General features: G+C 41.7%; 1 protein-coding gene across 3 annotated transcripts in view; it reads right to left on the bottom strand.

Moving 5' to 3' along the window:
• Positions 1-21,477, bottom strand: part of LOC139473658 (beta-1,4-N-acetylgalactosaminyltransferase bre-4-like) — a 139,022-nt gene that overhangs the window by 29,110 nt on the left and 88,435 nt on the right. For all 3 annotated transcript variants that reach the window (XM_071256350.1, XM_071256349.1, XM_071256348.1), the window contains one exon: positions 14,564-14,808. In XM_071256350.1, the coding sequence (XP_071112451.1) occupies positions 14,564-14,808 (245 nt within the window). The remainder of the gene's footprint in view (positions 1-14,563; positions 14,809-21,477) is intronic.

Below are 21,477 nucleotides of genomic sequence, written 5' to 3'. Positions count from 1 at the left end.
AGGGTTACAAACACTCTACACTCAAATATACTATTCATACACAGTTTCTAATTATGTCTAGAATATCGATTGTTATGAGAGTGCGTGAGTGAGTGAGTTGGGCTCAACGCCGCCTTTAACAGTATTCCAGTTATATCACGGCGTGTCAGCTTAATGTGGGAGGAAAACCCGAAGTGATGCAGGTCTCAGACGTTTACCACTTCGATGAAACCCACGAGCACGGGTATGGTGCAGACAACCCTAGATACATAATCGGGGGGAACCCGGATTCGATCCACAATCATAGGTTTCTGGCGTGCCCAAGGGACGCATCTCTGCAATATGAATTGCGGCGCCTTAGACGACTCGGCCATCGAAGCGATACGGAAGAAAACGAAGAGCAAAATACTCTTTTGGGCCAAATGTCGAACAGAGATGTATATGTTTATGTTTTTTCCGTACATGTCTGTATTTACAAATAAGATTTTGCTGGGGTGAATCAATCTTATCTGCACAGCGAATGGCAGCGAGTTAGACGAGTGGGCCACCCGTGCCCCAGCAAGACTATCACCAGCAGTTGACACTATTAAGGTATGACATTCGAGTTGACCGGGTTACCTGATCCATATAAACCGAACGCCCCTTTCCGTATGATTTTTAAGTGGTAGTTTCTTTTGCCCGACAGTGTAAGTGGACCCTGAAGTAAAGAAGACATTTATGTCGCAATGTGGCGTTTCAAGCTAAACACAAAGAATGATTCCAGCCACATTCTGTTCCTACTTCTTTAAGAACACTATCGTATTTACAGGTCATTAGGTTTGCAGACAGAGAGGGCAATTCCCTCCATCAATTCAGCAACATTTCCGATATTTGCAAGCAAAAACGGTTGCCTCGTGGAGCCATTTTCAAATGAAATTTACTTTTTTTACTTACACAAGAAACACATGATCGATTTAGTACACATGCTCTTGACATTCTTAGGAGCATTTACTGGCCATTTACAACAGAGCTCTGCCATTTAATAACTCCCCACGAGAGATGCCATCACGCTAACTCCTCACAACAAATGTGAAATGATGATACTCCCCAACAGCATCCGAGATATGCAACCATAATAATCCGTAAATTTCCATCGTCCACAGTCGTATTTAAGAATTTACTATCCCAAACTGGCTCCCACAGGAGTTATCGCTAGGGTGAGATCTAGCGATACTTACATTGTAGATATCACTACATTGAAATTGCACCACAATGCTTTGCAGACCATTGTGGCGTCATTGGTTACAATGAAGTCACAATCAAATAACATCACTAATGGCTCTGCTACTGAAGATGAAGCAGTACTTTTTACATTAGGACACTGCTTATTTCTGTCAACTAACTGAAAAAGTTGGAAGAATGATAAATAGAATATCATCCTTGTGTCTTTTGATATCAAATATATCAACACTCGTCGATAAAAGTTTAAAACTCCTCTACAAGCCTCGGAGTTTTAAACTCTTATCGACACTTGGGTGATATTCTCCATATAAGAAGAACCCACATCCCTGACGGATTCGTAATAAAATCACGTGCATTGATCTTATTCCGTCACTAACACGGTTATCATTTGATCGAGGTCACAAGAATCTTATCTTTGTCAATAATTTTAATGTTTCTTCTGATATTACCTGTCCCCAAATTAATTTGTTGAAGGGTTGGGTGTAGGGGTGGCTGGTGCGATTGTCCGACCATGCAATGTTAAATAGACAGCCATTGGTCTGACTAGTGTACATTCCCTTCTCCCAAACTGATGAAAACATATCATGTCAATGACAGAGAATAACCAGTCTCGATTATGTTACGAATACGGATCACTGAAACTCAGTGATGACGCCAGGTGTTCGCTCAAAGGGTCATCCTGTCTCGTCCCATCGGTAGAACCAGCCCCCCACACAATTTGCATAATAAACTAAGAGGAATCGTCATTGCATTTAAAAAAAAGTAAATGTTGTTGTTTACAAAAAGGAGTGAGTGAGTGTGGTTTTACGCCGCTCCAGCAATATCACGGCGGGGAACACCAATATGGGCTTCACACATTGTACCCATGTCGGGAATCGAACCCCGGTCTTCGGCATGACGGGCGAACGCTTTAGGCTACCCGACCACCCCTTTATATTACAAAAGGGAAGCAAGCCACTGCCCAGTATCCTCAATAAAACGATATGCTATATTTTTACTGAAGACATGATACAATTATTAAAAGAAAAAAACTGTGGAAGACTCCGTATAAAATCAATTATATGGGGTTAGTATGGGACACACAGGCTAAACTTCTGTCGCGCTAAAATAGGATCGGGCAATCAATAGAGTTTGTTGTCATCAATCACTGTAACAACGTTCCTGAAAACTAGTCTTAATCTAGAAATCACTCCTCCTGGAACAGAATGACAAATCACGTGACAGATACTACTTGACAAAACTATTTATTGTTTCCAGCCTTTCGACAGCTGTGGTCGATATTTATTGGGTCTGGTTTTCGCAACGGATGTCTGCAGTAGCCGTTGTACCAGCAGCCTTCTACTCGGTAATAATCACACACAGAATCTATCGTTGTGACGAGTAGCTCGTGGGCGTTCTGTACGACAGCGAAAAATGAACGTCTGGTTAATAGAGTAGGTTGAGATAAGATTAAACACGTACGATGACTAACCGGCCCTTATGCCCAAGAAAGGCTAACCTTTGTCTAACTTTCGAACATCTGTAGCGAGCTGTTAGCAGCTTTACCATACAGAAAGGGACGTTCTGTTTATATGGATCAGTTCACCCGGTCAACTCGACTGTCATACCTTAATAGTGTCAATTGCTGGTAATAGTCTTGCTGGGGGCAGGGTTGGCCCAGTCGTCAGGGGCGCCGCAATGCGCTGTGCAGAGTTGCGTCCCTTGGACACGCCTCTGGGTTCGAATCCCGGTTCGGCCACATTATGGTTCTAGGTTTGTCAGCACCATACCCGTGCTCGTGGGTTTCACCGAAGTAGTAAACATCTGAGACCTGCATCACTTCGGGTTTTCCTCCCACATTAAGCTGACACGCCGCGATATAACTGGTATAGCGTTAAAAGCTGTGTTAAACCCAACTCACTCACTCACTCTTGGAAACTGATTATGTGGCTATATGTTGTATTGTATGTATTCTGAGACCTGCATCACTTCGGGCTTTCCTCCCACATTAAGCTGATGATATAACTGGAATACTGACAGTGTTCAAACGGCGTTCAACCCCGCGCACTCACCAACACACTCTGTATAATGGTCTATTTTGGAACATATATCATACAAGGCTATTTTGCCTATTATACCCAATGGAATCTGTTTCGGCGGATAATCGAGACTGGTTGTTCCCTGGCGATGACGTTTTGTAGTAGGTTATCGATTGTCTTAATCTCCATTCAACCCCCATTTGACCTCCTTCGTATTGTAATCGATACTATCCAATCAGCTGATGTTGCATATAAGTACGTGTGATAGCGTCTTGGAGCCTCTCCGCCAGGTGGTCGCACTTTGGTCAGAACAACGATTCTGGTTGGACGACCAAACTCAAACTCAGGCCTCCCAATGTAAGGAATCGGCAACAGAAAACAATGAGAACGTAACAAAAACCCTATGAAACATCACCATAGATTGGCTCCCGAAAACATGGAAACCATACAACCAAGTCAGTGAGCCTGACCACCCGATCCCGTTAGTCGCCTCTTACGACAAGCGTTGTCGCCTTTTACCGAAAGCATGGGTTGCTGAAGACCTATTCTACCCCGGATCTTCAGGGGTCTAAACGGCAGCTCTAAGATACACAAATAGTCTGTCAAACAGACCCTGAAACAAATATAGCCAATATAGCCCATGCAAGACTATAATATTTGGCAAGTCTAGATTATTGCAGTATAGAAAGTCTCTGGGCTCCTTTTTATAATATTTTATAACTGTAACTTAACAACTGTTTTTTTCTGCAAAAGAATTCATTCCAGATACTAGGCGTTAGTCTAACACACAGACCGCAACCTACCAACCCAGGTATCAGCAGAACAAGGAGGGAGTTGACCCACATGTCACAATATCGACAAACAATGCGTAATTTACCTCTAACAGTGCTTATAAAGAATAAGCCTTGCTCCAAGTCTGTAATGAAAGTAAAGTCAATGGATGTGTAGCAAGTCCATCCTCTTAATAGGCAAGTCTAAATATGAGGACAGTACAAGACTCCAGTCTCTTATAGGGACAACTTTACATAATCCAGAAATTATGGTTTCAACTGATAATTATCGCCTCAGAGACTTGTGCAAGTCTAAGTTCTAAGGACTCCAGTCTCTTACATGGACAATATAATATCATTATTTACATGATCTAGAAATTATTATTTGAATAAATAAGTATTGCTTGTGCAAGTCCAATAAAGAACATTCAACATTTGTATTATTATAGGCTGTGAGATGTCAATTTGCAGTCTGCCACTTTTCATTGGTAGATCTGACACCGTATTATGTCTCAGAGCTGAGTTAGATGCAACATACGGTGGTTTTATCATGGGTAATTGCGACATTATATAACGATTAGACGAACGTTTATGTAATAGACTTGTGCAACTAATTAACATCCCATTTCCGTTCTAACCGGTGACGTAAGATATTCTATTGTAGATAATGAGTCAATGTGCTACATTGGTGACAGTGTTTATAATCAAATCTGATTTCTATTTACTAATGATGCTTTTGTTAGGGAAAAGTTGAAAACAATCATTCGACGTCTTGACATTCAATACTGCAATGTTCTGGTCATCTTGTAGGTGTGAATCTGACCAACTAGACCAACGCTTTGTCTCTGAAAATATATAATTTTGAAACAAAAAAGCCATTGGTTTTTAGGAGCCCCTATGATATGGGAAAAGAACACAAAAAAACATAGACTTGCTTAATTTTGGATCTTTGCATCATATAAAGGGCTATGCGGATGAGGAAATAATTTGGCCCAGGGACTGGGAGACAGCCTACTGGACAATCTGCTGAGCCGCTGTCCGAGAGTCAAGTGTTGACTCAAACAAAGCATTCTACATTTGACGCTAAGCCAAATCACTGTCAGGTTGTCATCCGACTCACTTGAAACCTCGACTAGGGAAATCTCCCAGGTTCCACTCACTGGGTGTAATTTCGCAGAAATGTCCATACCTACATGGATCTCGTTTTGTACTAAAACTGTCAGCAAGTCAGTAACGTGTGGTCACAGATATTCCAGAGTTCCTCGGGCATTTACACATGACAGTATCACATAACGAAACCAACAAGTCTGGTGTCTAGCCAGTGCAAGAGGAACCACGTCTGAGTCACAAAGCTATTCTTAGGAATTGCCTCGAAAAATCTACAATCTGATCAAAATTGACCAGCTTTCTAATGGACTGAGACAGGCATTGGCTGTAAAGAGGACAGATCCATACAGCGGAAGACTTAGGCCAGAGGTATCAGATTACCTTATTTTCCACCGCCTCCGTGGTCTAGTGGTAGAGCGTCCGCCCGGAAAGCGGAAGGTCTGGGGTTCGATCCCCGGCCGCGTCATACCAAAAGACGTTAAAAGATGGTACTTGTTACCCTGCCTTGCGTTCGGCATTTAGGGGCTAAAACAAGGACTGGTCGGCTCGGAGTCAGTATACTGTGTCAGAGTGGGGTATTCATGTTAAACTGAGGCATGATATCTCAGTGTGCTAGCACTATAAATCGGCATCAGTCCGGACTAGTACAAGCAGCCACACAAACACACACACGTACATGCACGTCGCTATATAAGTGCAATAATCTTGGACACGACGTTAAACCCCATTTCACCTCAACTCACCTCACTTGATTTTCACACACTTTCAGGAGAAAATCGTTTCCTAGCCTCAGCTCACAAGGTGACACAAAGTGAATCTCCAAAGTAAACGTACATACCATTCTAAATATTTATCTAGGTACACGAACAAGAACTGAATGCTTATGACATCAAGTATTGATTTCAACTTCTATGAGACCCACATGATCCGTTGTGGCCTCATCAACAATGGCGGTCGAAACAGAAACAGACAACAATCTACAGGGCAGACGACATAACTTCTGATCTCTGGTGCAATCGGTTTGAACTGTCGAGTTTAATTGAAAGTCTTGTCAGACGGACGCTTGCTAGCTCTCTGTTCTCTAGCTCCGTTTGGTCCAGCGGCAATTGAGAACGATCAATATGAACACGACATGGCTCTAACATCTTTGCCCTCCAATGGTCAAGACAGAGTCGATCGGTATTGATGGGACAGTGAACGAGCACCACGTAAACGTTAAACCGTGTTATGATTGATAATCCTGCTCGACGGGACTGTATATATAACAATCGTGGTCATTTTCATTGACTTTATCTCACAAAGTCTGCATTTTAGAATGCTAAAATATCATGTATATTCGGATCAGTATCTATTTGATATAATTATAAAGATATATCGAAGTACTTGGGCATGATTGTGATGTTTCTCTCATGAACTGACGTTCCGAGATCAAAGGTGTAAGTTGTGTAGTATCCTAGCTATCGAGGAGGAATATCACGACTTGGGGCTTCACTGACATTGTATATGTTCATTCTACTCCCCGTGAAGGAGACAGAGACATACACGTATTACACATTATTGAGCCAAATATTAAATTTCCAATGATTGTTGCGGTGGCCCAGTCGTCCGAGGCGCCGCGATTCGCTGTTCCGAGTTGCGTCACTTGGGCACGCCAGAAACCTATGATTGTGGGTTCGAATCCCGGTTCGTCCCGATTCTGTTTCTAGGTTTGTCAGCACCATACCCGTGCTCGTAGGTTGCCTAACACCTCTGTAGTCTAGGACATTGTATATAACACGTCTGTAGTCTAGTGCATATATGTAACACCACTGTAGTCCAGGACATTTTATGTAGTCTAGGACATTATATGTAACACCTCTGTAGTCTAGGACATTGTATATAACACCTCTGAAGTCTAAGACATTGTATGTAACACCTCTGTATTCTAGGACATTGTATATAACACCTCTGTAGTCTAGGACATTTATGTAACACCTCGGTAGTCTAGGACATTTATGTAACACCTCTGTAGTCTAGGACATTTATGTAACACCTCTGTAATCTAGGACATTTTATGTAGTCTAGGACATTGTATGTAACACCTCTGTAGTCTAGGACATTGTATGTAGCACCTCTGTAGTCTAGGACATTGTATGTAACACCCCTGTAGTCTAGGACATTGTATGTAACACCTCTGTTCTATTCGTACTATTTGCATTTAAGTGCTTGAAAAAAGATTGATTGATTGGCGCGACGGTCAAACTCAGATATCACCTTACAGGGGACTGGTCAACCCCGATGTACATGAAGTACCATCAGCATCACTTCCGCTGAGAAAGGACCATTACAGACCTTCAAACAACATCATCAGGTCTCTGAACGATCTGGTTTCTATGAAATGCCAGCGAGTGTAGACCCATTAGATTACTAGTTATTGTTCCTTGTTTACCCGCAGTAATTAAGTCCCGGGGAATCTATCGATTGCCTAATATGAAATCGGCTTCCACGTCTCCAAGCTGTCTATGTAATAAGCAATAATTTCAGCCTCTTTCTTCTTTCTTCCGATGCGGTAAACGACGTATTAATCCTGTTCTCATCTATTTACAGGCTTCGACTTGGAGGGGTTTACAGATGATGTACGGGCAGATGGCGTGAGACAGGTAACAGATTAGTGCGTTATTACATAACAAGGATCATCTGCAACATTGCGATCAATGTAGATATTGTGGTAATGACTGTGTTGATTAATGGGCAAGTGGAAAACACATAAATATTGATCTAAGCAACATGATTGATGTAAACCAATACATCACGTATTCTCGTGGAGTGTAGCCTTGTGGTTAAAGACTTCAAAAGTCACGGCTCAATCCCATGAGGGAACAATATGTGAAGTCCAAATATGGTGTCCAACGTGGTATATGGCTTCAATAGTGCTAAATGCGGCGTACAACCTCTCTCACTATGTGACAAATATACGATCTCATTAATTTTGACAGAAGGTGAGGTGAGGTGAAATTGGGTTTAACGTCGCGTCCAAGATTTTTGCGCTTATATAGTGACGTGCATGCACGTGTATGTGTGTGTGTGTGTGTGGCTACTTGTACTAGTCCGGACTGATGCCGATTTATAGTGCTAGCACACTGAGATATCATGCCGCAGTTTAACATCGCTACCCCACTCAGACACAGTATATTGACTCCGAGCCGACCAGTCCTTGTTTTAGCCCCTTAATGCCGAGCGCCAGACAGGGTAACAACAAGTACCATCTTTTAACGTCTTTTGGTATGACGCGGCCGGGGATCGAACCCCGGATCTTCCGCTCTCCGGGCGGACGCTCTACAACTAGACCACGGAGGCGGTCAATTTTGACAGAAGATGAGATGCCTCTATAATAATATTTAAAAAGACTTAAGCCAAATAATGTCATCATTTTCAACACTTGGAGAGCAACATACTACATACTCGTTTTGCAGTTATGCTTACTGGAAGGTGATGAATTAAATTGTATACACAGAGCAGAGTGAGTTTTCAAATAATTTCAACACTTAATTCTCTCATATTCTGAGAGTTGAAGTGAAATTATCAGACAGGTCAGAGACCAACCTAACTATACTCTGTTACACAAGACAGACTCTTGGTTTAATCAAAAGCAGTAATGTACAGCTTGATGACATTGTCTGTCGCCATCATTTTCATATCAGTTTTACAAAAAATGAATCACGAGTAACCTTTAAAAGCAGACGAATCCAGTTCTTTCTACACATTACGAACGTGATTGTATAAACACTATCTTCTGATGTTTTAGACTGGAGGATGGAGGTGCCAAGTTATCGCTCGACCAGAAATTTGTTTTATCAGCATTTATCACAAAAGTTTCAGTTGAGTATAACATTCGTTTATGTTAGGAGTTGGGCACGGGTGGCCCAGTTGTCTAAGGCGCCGCAATTCGCTGTGCAGAATTGCGTCCCCTGGGCATATAAACCTATGATTGTTGGTTCGAATTCTGGTTCTCCCCGATTAGTTTCTAGGTTTGTCAGCACCATACCCATGCTCGTGGGTTTCACCGAAGTAGTAAACATCTGAGACCTGCATCACTTCGGGCTTTCCTCCCACATTAAGCTGACACGCCGTGATATAACTGGAATACTGTTAAAAACGGCGATAAACCCAACTCACTATTTTGGGAGATTGCACAAAGCTTTTCTGTCCCTTTCGGCGATTCCATTCATTTAAAACAAGGAACCCAACAAGCCTGATATTATGCAGACCTACGTTATGAAATGTTTCAATATTACCGAGCTGTAATGTACTGCCCTGTCAGCATATACTTTTCATGGACAACAATTTCTTCATCTGACGTAGGGGCAAGAAGTGGTCCTGAATATTTGGACGTACAACAAGGACAAGGACATCAATAAAAAGTTCAAACAACCTCTCAGTATTTATGTTGTGGTATGACCGCCTCCGTGGTCTAGTGGTGGAGCGTCCGCCCGGAGAGCGGAAAGTCGGGGGTTCGATCCCCGGCCGCGTCATACCAAAAGACGTTAAAAGATGGTACTTGATGATACCCTGTCTGGCGCTCGGCATTAAAGGGCTAAAACAAGGACTGGTCGGTTCGGAGGCAGTATACTGTGTCTGAGTGGGGTATTCATGTTAAACTGCGGCATGGTATCTCAGTGAGCTAGCACTATAAATCGGCATCAGTCCGGACTAGTACAAGCAACCACACAAACACACACACACGTACATTTATGCAATAATCTTGGACGCGACGTTAAACATCATTTCACCTCACCTCACCTTTTGTTGTGGTATCGAATGCTACTATTTGTGACCTGCTTAATGTAAAGTCATAGAGATTTACCCATAATGTTGCACTGATTCTACACAAAATATGTCTTAAACGAAAATAAATAACTTGTCGCATACGCTTTTCGTTTCAAAGTGCAATCAAGAAAAGTCAGTACCGATACGTGTTGTTTGAGACCGACTTACGTACTGCACGTTACAGTACAAATCAGTAAACTACGTTTATGACGAACACGCTTATAACGAACTGACAGATATAACGAATTTATATTTTGGTCCCGGCCATTTGCTGTGTATATGCTGTATATATGCATGTAACGAACTGCGGTTAAAACGAACTACGTTACAGTACAAATCAGTAAACTACGTTTATGACGAACACGCTTATAACGAACTGACATGATATATAATGAATTTATATTTTGGTCCCGGCCATTTGCTGTGTATATGCTGTATATATGCATGTAACGAACTGCGGTTATAAAGAACTAAAGTTAGTCTCTTCAAATTGTGTATCCTAGAACAGTAATAATGTTACCGACTATTTAATATTCTGGTTGTGTTCAGGGAACGGTTATCTTTTGTAAAAGCCTGAGGACCATTGACAAATATAGTCATCTTAGTAATTGAAGTCGGCAGTCCCCTGCGCTCGTCTGTCTTTCTCGAGACCCCCCGGTCCGTGTTGTCTCTGGAGACTACGAGCGTTCATCAGCAATATGCCAGACAGGGGGTAATCACGTTTGGTTTGACAGTGGGATCAATTGATATTGGCTGTGCCTATGAGGAACAACACGACAGTGTGATGGATAGCGCCTGACGGAGTAGCCCTCGTTTGCAGAAACAACCATATTTATTGTTAATATCTCAGACGTTTATGAATCGGAAATGTTCTTCGACGCATGGGACTTTATTATTACCAACATACACCCATGCTCAACATAAAATAAACGTTCAACGCTGTCAACTCATGTCGAATATTGTGTGTCGTCGTTGCGATCATAGGAATGTTTGTTTGTGCACTCCTCGTCAAATAACATTATACGCACGCGACCGGGGCGCGAACCCTTCCCGTCACGGTTGCGTCTTGGTAAAAGCTTGGTACAGAGGTAACGTCGAAACATCGAAACACGCCTGACCATAGTAGAGATGAGCCCATTCAAGAGGACAAACACACGTTAAAACTTCATATTTCTCCGTATTGGATGCCGGTCTCTGTTATTTATGTATAGCGCCATGCTCACTGCGACCATCCAGGACTGGGCGCATTCAACACCATAGGGCTGAGCCTATATGTCAACCGTAATCTCAGCTAAAGCTTGGCATTACAGCAAAATTAGCGGTCGTGCGGTATTATGATTTCAATGGAGGACTTCTAAAGACAACGACCAGAGATAACATCTCGGGAAATACGACCGTGTTCTATATTCATGGCATTTAAATAACACCAACCATTAGGCCCATATGAGTTTGGGATTTCATTTCTAATCTAAATGAATATCCCTATTAGTAATTGATGAGATGTATCCATGAAAAACCCCATCACTAAATCAAACCTCAGTAGAAATACGTTGATAAACCTCCTTCGAAGATTTACCCTAAAATGACCAAAAATGACTAAGGATATGAATTGAAGCGCTATTCACACCCACATGAATAGCATTCTACTCAAGAGCAATCGCATTTCACTCGATCGATGAAGCATTGATCGGACTATGTATCAAAGACTATATTGTTACTATGACATTTAGCGGTGAGCGATTGTGAGTTGGTCGAGAGTACGCACAGTATTTGTAACAGACTCGACAGCGAACTGTTATGTATGGAAACAAACTCTACACGCCATTTAAAAGCAGGAGACGGGTATTGATGCAGACACTCGTGCATAGCATCGTTGCTGCTGAATGGGGATATCTTGCTGTCGGCCAATATGAGCAAATATCATTGACTATTTGCTCCCGCTGCTTGTTGTAATCCCATTTCAGAATCTCAATTATCTTTAGATGCTGAATGTTGATCTGCTTCCTCGGAAAGGATGTTTTTTAGGGGGTATCATATGTAAATTCAATATGAGTGAGTAAATGAGTGTCGATTAAAGCCTCTTTGAACAGCGTTCCAGTTTTAACACGTCGTGTCAGCTTAATGTGGGAGGAAAACCCGAAGTGATGCAGGGGGGGGGACCGGGATTCGAACCCTTAGACTTTTTGCGTGCCCCAGGGACGAAACTCTCCACGATGTAGCTCGGGTTAAAGATCACGTTTGGCATAATCAGGGACTTATTTGTAACAGATCTTCTCTTCATGTCGTATTAAGGGCAATGATCTTAGAGATAATATGACACCCATATCCCGTTATAACAATGTGACGTAGTTTCTTTTCCATATCATCATTTATGACCAATTACATCCCTTCGCATTACTGCAAGCGGAAGGAACTTGCAAGATAGAAGATAGGAGATCAAATGTTCATTTGGAGTGGGTGTGTGAGTGGCCTTGGTTTAACGTCGCTTTGGACACTCAGGATTTCATTTATATCTTTGCGTGTGACGAAAAAAGTGGCACTTGTGAAATACGTTTACTACAGGAAACCCAGGATGACGGGCATTATTAGGGGGATTTGGGATTCGAACCCAGCCAGTCCTTGAGAGGCTTATGGAAGGCACACCATCCTACTAACGGGCCATCAGAGTCAGAGGTAGTGTCTTTCTCCATATCATGATTTTAAAGGCATTGAAACAGTGGTAAAAAAAACACGCTGGTTCGTGAAAACGTCTTCATACAATTAATACTATTCTTTGGACATATCTTCCCGATTTCCACTAACTGAGCCAAACGCTTAAATGCCAATGGGTATCTAGTGTTGGGTCGACCTGCACGTCTATTAATGTATCGCGGGTTTCTGTGATAATAAAGAAACGCTTTGTATTCAAACATGGTAAGTTTAAGTTCATAGTTCGATCCAAATGGTTCTCTCTGGAGTCTTGCAGGAAGGCATTTAATCCACCTGTGGCAACCAACTCTCGAGACGTATAATCAAATCGACATCAACCAAAGTCAAATTACCCAAATCCATTCAAGGTACATGTACCTGTAGCTCTTCCAGCAACTATAGAATATTTTGGACTATTCAAACACTTGAATCGCGAAATGAAATAAACCAACCACAATTATAATCGATTAGGTATAACATCCATAATGTAAACATTAAGTACTGACCATAAACTATTTTTGTAGTGCTAAGGTGATGTTGATGTGGACGCAGATCAACACTTAAACTGGGTAGCTGAGTGGTTAACGCGTACGCTCGTCACGCGGAAAACCCGTGTTCGATTCGTTACATGGGAAAACTGGTAAGGCTATATACTGGTGCCCCGGGATATTGCTGCCATATTACCAAACCATGGTACACACATACTCACTTTCTCACTGACGCTTTTTCCCACTCATTCATCAGTTTGGTTTGAGTGAGTGAGTGAATGAGTGAGTTGGGTTTAACGCCGCTTTTAACAGTATGACAGTTATATCGGGGCGTGTCAGCTTAATGTGGGAGGAAAGCCCGAAGTGATGCAGGTCTCAGACGTTTACCACTGCGGTGAAACACACAAAAGCACGGGTATGGTGCTGACGAACCTAGAAACACAATCGGGGCGAACCGGGATTCGAACCAACAATCAAAGGTTTCTGGCGTGCCCAAGGGACGCAACTCTGCACAGCGAATTGCAGACGACTGGGCCACCCGTGCCCCCCACCAGTTTGGATTGAGCAAGGTATGGAACATATTTTACATTTCATTGCTAGTTTTAAACAACGATGTTGGTTGGTTGGTTGGTTGGTTGTTTAACGCCGCTCTCAGCAATATTCCAGCTATATGACGGCGGTCTGTAAATAATCTGGACCAGACAATACAGTGGTTTATATCATGAGCATCGAACCACGCAATTGGGATACGATGACATGCATCAACCAAGTCAGAGAGCCTGACCACACGATCCCGTTGGTTGCCTCTTACGACAAGAATAGTCGCCTTGAAAACAACGATGTATTGACATTGATCATCAACGGTAGATGGAAACTTTAGTAAGGTATCAGAAACGTACCTATGAGAAGTTTTAAGGACAAAAGTAAGTTATAATTTTGAAAAATATTTATCACTAGTCAATGTCAAGGTCAATTGTATTGTGCTATGTAAGTTCAGATGTTTCTAATCATGGATCTACGATTAAGGAGGGTAGAAAGCAAAATATTCCATCCGAGCAGAGATTATGTTCTCTTGGTTTTGTACCTGTTCAAGAGTCTGAATTTCATTTTTTGTTTGAATGTACCATCTTTGAAAACTTAAGAAAAAAAGTGTGCCCAGGTATAATTGTTTATATCCATCGTACGATAAAATGGCGCGCCTGTTCCCTTCGGAAAAGGTATTTGTTTTGAATTGTCTCGCCAAAAATATATTTCTAGGCCTGAAAGAAACGTTCAAATTTCTTCAATGTATTAAAACCAATATTTGATGTGCATTATGTAGTTACTTGTAGCGGTGCTCCATCACTGATTTTAATATTGTATCAGCAATATGATATAATATTGGCCGGAGGCCTAATTACCTGAAATGAAAGCATTCATTCACAGCCATCATTCATCAATGCGACATGGGAAAGAAGCCATGAGTGAGTGTCGTAACCAGACTTACCTGTTCTACAACAAACACCCTAAAGTCTAGCTGTTGTCTCCTAAGAATTGGTAGCAGGTGCGCTAGCAACACAACTAAATGATGAAGTCTATCCCTGTAGGGGATTATGATCGCCACACGGTATCTGGCGAAACACGATTTGGGCTTCCACTTGCCGCCATACTGGATATCCACATTCTCTTCGATGACATCCACAAGCCTGATGTCGTCATGGGAGTGACTAGCATTCACATTTAAAGGTCCCTCTGAAAGAAGAAACGACAGAAATTAGAGAGTGACCAGTTGGATGGAAAACCGCTTTCAACATATTTGATTTGATGTAGTATATCCCGTAAAGCCTTTTGTAGACGCCATTAAATACGAACTAGTCCAAGGCGCGGATTACTAGTTTATGTGATATAATTATGGAGGGAAACATGTAGTCCTTACAGAGTTCAACTAGTCTCGGAATTAGTGGACAGGTGACCGTGTTGTTTCCAGAATGTGGTCTGCTTTCACCACATTGGTGAAACCCACGAGCACTGGCACAGTAGTGTGAGACCAAGGGTAATAATCGTACTGGGAGACCAAGGATAATAATCGTACTGTGAGACTAAGGGTAATAATCGTACAGGAAGACACAGTGTAATAATCATATTGGGAGACCAAGGGTAATAATCCTACTAGGAGACCAATGGTAATAATCGTACTGGGAGACCAAGGGTAATAATCCCACTGGATGACCAAGGGTAATAATCGTACTGGGAGACAAAGGGTAATAATCGTACTGGAAGATCAACGGTAATAATCTTACTTGGAACTCAATGGTAATATTCATACTGGTAGACCAAAAGAAATAATCCTACAGGAAGACCAAGGGTAATAATCGTCCCGGAACACCAAGGGTAATAATCCTACTTGGAACTCAATGGTAATAATCGTACAGGAAGACAAATGGTCATAATCATATTGGGAGAGCAGGATAATAATCATATTGGGAGACAAATGGTAATTATCGTACTGGAAGACAAATGGTAATAATCGTACTGGAAGACAAAGGGTAATAATCCTACTAGGAGACCAATGGTAATTATCGTACTGGGAGACTAAGAGTAATAATCATACAGGGAGATCAAGGGTAATAATCGTACATCTCCGATTCAAACTACCGATACCTGGGCCTTAGGGGTGTTCGTAGGGAGAGTTTTGATACGGAACTTGGACCGCTGGGAAACACAAGTTAGCATAACATCTTCCTATTCATAAACAATGAGTCTGCAGATGGAAGAGTGTCTATTGATGACGCATAAACTATGTCACTGAGATGTGGACCCAGTGATACAGTTGCATTCATACATTGCCCGAAGCAACCTTGAAACTTCCAAGTGATCGAGCGAAAGATCTCCAACTCGACTCGTCGGTCAATGTAAATAAATAAAATCATTTAGGCCTCGATCCATCTTCTGTTCGTCGTCCACGTATTCCGATATCCCGTCTGACATAAAACACGAGACGTTATAAATCATCAAGGAGCTATCGAGTGTCATCATTACGTCTAGCACCTCGAATACCTGAAAGCATCAGGATTTCTTTCGAATATTTTCTTTCTCCTTGCGTCTAAAGCCATGGAAACGCGAGCTGTCGCTAAAATAGATTACCAACTCAATACATTTGCTCCAGAATCCAAAATGTCAAAATACGCAAAATGAAAAAAGCTGTTAAATAACACATAGGCGTTCCTAGATTAATTGAGTAAATAAAACCGGCCAAAAAATCAACACTATCAGTTTCACTGTGTCAAAGATGTTAGAAGAGGCGCATTAATCAATCGTTTTATTACCCAGCTACTTGTGCATAACATCGGTTAATGGCATCCATGGAGGCAAAACAGTGACCAGGGGCACATAACTGTACCCGATTTGCGTACAAACACACCACGGTTGCCATAATTCCACTACAATCAATACAAGACGTATTAAAGTGACTGTCGCGTCCCGGTCAGCAACAGCATCAATTTTGCTTGATAATTACAGCCTACTGTCTTCCTAGCGCATCAAGGGACAAACACGTCTCTAAAGCGATTGATGTTTCTAGGGGTTATATGATCTGTAAATGCTCTAGCCGACCCATGTGGTTACTGACACAGCCCTGATCGTGGATGCGTGCCAACAGCTTCTGATAAAACGGGTTTGGAAGCATGAAGGAGCACGCGCGAGTTCATTTGAAACCTTCTATTGTGACTATGCCAAAATGTTTGATTTGCAAAAGGTCAAGTCAAAGCATACAATCTCATTTCAGAAGCTTGCAATAGAGTCCCAAATCAGATGTGAAGGCAGTGTTGTTTGGATTGTGATAACGAACCCAACTGCGTCCAAGTTGACTTACTGCTTATTCGACATCAACTTGTTATGAGTGAGTTGGGTTTAACGTCGCATTAATAAGGTATTTCAGTGAAATCACATTTTATATTTTCAGAGTAAACCTGGCGGTGAAACCGTAAGTGTTTACCATGTTGGTAAGACAAGATCAAGTCTATGATGTTGGCAAGACAAGATCAAGTCTATGATGTTGGCAAGACAAGATCAAGTCTATGATGTTGGCAAGACAAGATCAAGTCTATGGTGTTGGCAAGACAAGAGCAGGTCTACCATGTTGGCAAGACAAGAGGAGGTCTATGATGTTGGTAAGACAAGAGGTCTATGATGTTGGCAAGACAAGATCAAGTCTATGATGTTGGCAAGACAAGAGGAGGTCTATGATGTTGGCAAGACAAGAGAAAGTCTATGATGTTGGTGAGACAAGAGGAGGTCTATGATGTTGGTAAGACAAGAGAAGGTCTATGATGTTGGTAAGACAAGAGCAAGTCTATGATGTTGGCAAGACAAGATCAAGTCTAGGATGTTGGTAAGACAACATCAAGTTTTTGATGTTGGCAAGACAACATCAAGTCTACGATGTTGATAAGACAAGAGCAGGTCTATGATGTTGGTAAGACAAGAGAAAGACTATGATGTTGGTAAGACAAGAGAAGGTCTATGATGTTGGTAAGACAAGAGAAGGTATATGATGTTGGTAAGACAAGAGCAAGTCTACATTGTTAGAAGACCAGGGTTCATAATCAGATCCAGGGGACGAAACTCTTGACAGCAGCGCCTTAGCCACCTGGGATCGCTTGAGCTTGATTGGACATATATGGATCAAGATTGAATACTAATACGACGAAGGACGCTCCTGCATTTGCGGTTACATGTTCAAAAAGAGAGCACATGTATTATGGCAATCTACAACCCATTCATGATAGTATACCAACATTACAACAAATCACAAGAAGTGAATGACGTGCATCTGCGGTAACATTCAAGTCATGTTTCTTTAAGGTCTGTTGTGGATATATGTTCTTTAGTCTGTCTCGCTAGTACTATTCCCTACAGCCCAGTCATACAGACCCTGAAACAAATATATCCACTACAGCCCATGCAAGTCTATTATGTTTGGCAAGTCTAGATTACTGCATTATCTGAAAATGATGAAAGTCTCTGGGCTCCTTTTTATTATAGTTTAGAACGATAATTTTACAGCTGTTTTTTTCTGTAAATTACTACGTATATATGTTCATTTCAGAGATCAGATGTCAGTCAACCTTCCGCTCAGCCCTAACTGGTCTAAATAGTCTAAATGAAACAACGATTTTCCACTGGTTCAGGTCGGAATCTCCCATCTGACTTGGGCTCCTTTTCAATTCAAATCTACTTGCCTGTTTCTGTCAAGTTATTACGCGTTATTCTATATGCTCATATTTCTGAAGAAATCTCCTGGTTCTGAATTCTGTGTTTTGGCGCGGCATGACCCTCTCACACAGTTCGGCATTTCTGTCAAAGTCAGCATCACAGCAGGGTCATATATGCCAACTGCAGAAACTAAAACGCCCGTCGCCTGCCTTAATTGCGTTAGTGGGGAAAGCTGATAGGCAAAGATTTAGGGGCAGTCTTGGGGCTGCCTGCTGATCCCTGGCTCGCCATAGACTCTGACCCAAAGCCATCATTTTTCTCTGGGGACCATATCGTGCTCTGATCAATACACTAATCAACATGTCCTTCTGTGAAACTCACACTCTGCTGGTGGAGTCTCTCTCCACCCAGATCCCTTACAGCCCGTCAATACAATAAGACATTCGACATTCCCGGAGACGTTTGTCCTCTGGCGTCTTCTGCCTCCTCTAAAGACAAACATTGATACGAGTTTAATCCTTCAATGAAACCCTCAAACACCCCCTAGTTTGAATCCTTTGTCACAATCGTTCCAATTTTCCGACTGACCACCCCATGATTTAGAGACGCGTCTGTGTAGAACTGGTAAAAATATATCGGTCTCCAAGGGCTAGATCATTACGAGTACTCAGAACGCCCATCTGTGTTTCAAACGAAGCAAGCAATCGTTGGAAAAGCTTTTCCTCCAAAGAAATGGTTCCTGTCTCTCCTGCCCAAGGCGATACGGCCGGAGTCAATTTGTACGCAAGGTTCGGGTTATGAATGTGCTTTCCCTATCCGTACCAGGAATTGTAATTCAATATAATATCAGTTGGTTTACATATATCACACAACTGCCTTACCTACATCTCATGTTAGGTTTTCTAATCTGCTTTGAAGGTGTCTCTCCGGTAATCGTGTTCAAATAGACAAGTGTTTTGGAGAAACCTTTCGATGCGTGCACTAGTTAGACTCCCATAAGGCTATGTTCAACTACGTCTTCGCTTTCAGCGTGTATAATTTACCCTTCAAATACTCAACACTGATAACTGGGTTTTGACAGATTTGGCAAGAAATTGAATTCTGAGTCGACTCGAAGCTCATGTCTTGGAGCAAGGACATCCTTCAAATGACAGGACAGCTACAAACGGACCTTACTTTGCACGACGATTGCATTTGAGTTTGGCAAAACAACGAGTGTATTTTCATCAAATTAGGGAGGGGTATTGATTCTTCTGAATAATAGATGAAATCTTGTGGCCCAAGCAGCCATGTCTGCTTCGGGATGTGAAATGGGAGCTTTTTCTCCAAACTGGCTTCTTCAGTAATCTCAGCATTGCCGACAGTGCACATTGTATAGGACAACCAGGCAAGAGTGCGGTGTTTCGTGCCATTTGTGTCATTTGTGTATTTATTCCGTTGGAAAATGGACAAAACGATTCCCTAGTGTCTCAAGGAGGGTGACATTGTAGACTCGCCGGTTTCCATGTTTGACTTAGGTTAACATCGACGTGGTCGATGAATTTTCTAATGGTTGATGCTGTCCTGTGACTGAAGTCAGTTTAATTCACATCATTGAATTTCCTCTATTCATTATTGTCTATATAAATATCAAACGGTTTTAAGCTAACCCGGGAGAAAATAAAAGAGTATGTTATGAATAATTCATCTTTTTGTGGACGACGTATGCACATATGAAATGTGGTGAAATACTTCCAACAGTTAATATGCATCGTACACGCATGGAATCTGTCTACAGTCTACAATATGACATCTTGCCGTGCCTTTGAAATCGTAAATAGTGTTGGTTCTGCGAGCGTTCTACTCTATCATAATCAACTCACAACTGTTAAGTGCTTTGTCAAAAATAATTGTTTTTTTCTGACCTTCTCCGCCATTCGTCAACGATAAATATTCAGCATACTAGTTGGCAACAAAATATCAAAATGATTTCATAACTGGCATTGATCTGCATGATCGTCTGCTCCAGTCACGTGATCAAGCTCTTCCCGCCATTCTGGAGTCTCAGTCGATGACAGTCGACGGCAAATTGGAGCAGTCTCCCGATAAGTGGAGCACATCTAGACAAGCTTTTGTGCAATAAAGCGTAATGTGATCATACACACAGCAAACGCAGCATAGGCTTCCTAACATGCGATCTCTGATTTTATCGACCCGGCTTCTGATGACGGACCAGTTTCTATTAGCCTCTGTACACAAGTCAGGTGGGGAACAGCGTTGGGGATGAAGGGGATTTCGGGGACGTTTGTGCGCCGAGGGCCAGATTGTTACAAGAAGCTTTATTTAACGTCGTTGACATAAGTATTTGATCATTAGCAACTTGCTTATTCATTGCTGTTTAAAGGTGTAAGACTTGTCTTTATGGAGATGTTAAAGTGGTACAGGTGATGTCAAGGGAGATGTTAAAATGTTACAGTGAAGCGTTTGGATATGTTAAAATGTTACAGGTGAGGCTTAGGGAGATTTTAAAATGATACCGGTGATGTTAAAATGTTACAGTGAAGCGTTTGGATATGTTCACATGTTACAGGTGAAGCTTAGGGAGATGTTAAAATGTTACAGGTGAAGCTTAGGGAGATGTTAAAATGTTACAGGTGAAGCTTAGGGTGATGTTGAAATGTTACAGTGAAGCGTTTGGATATGTTAAAATGTTACAGGTGAGGAGGCTTAGGGAGATTGTTAAATGATACCGGTGATGTTAAAATGTTACAGTGAAGCGTTTGGATATGTTCACATGTTACAGGTGAAGCTTAGGGAGATGTTAAAATGTAACAGGTGAAGCTTAGGGAGATGTTAAAATGTTACAATGTAGCGTTTGGATATGTTCAAATGTTACAGGTGATGCTAAGGAAGATGTTTAGGGAGATTTCAAAATATTACATTTGATGCTTAGGGCGATGCTCAAATGTTACAGGTAATGCTTAGGGAGATGTTGAAATGTTACAGGTGATGCGTAGGGAGATGTTAAACGTTACAGGTGATGCCTAAGGAGATTTCACAATGTTACAGGTGATGCTTAGGGAGATGTTAAAATGCTACAGGTAATGTTAAAATGTTACAGAAGAAGCCTATGGAGATTTTAAAATGTTACTGGTGATGCTTAGGGTGATGTTAAAATGTTCCCGGTGATATTAAAATGTTACAGAAGAAGCCAAGGGAGATTTTAAA

Source organism: Haliotis cracherodii, unplaced genomic scaffold (genome assembly GCF_022045235.1).
Source record: "Haliotis cracherodii isolate W230 unplaced genomic scaffold, xgHalCrac1.p SCAF_3, whole genome shotgun sequence".
In the NCBI taxonomy this organism is placed as follows: Eukaryota; Metazoa; Mollusca; class Gastropoda; order Lepetellida; family Haliotidae; genus Haliotis; species Haliotis cracherodii.
The sequence above is the reverse complement of the archived record's forward strand: the minus strand, read 5'-3'. Positions and strand labels throughout refer to the sequence as shown.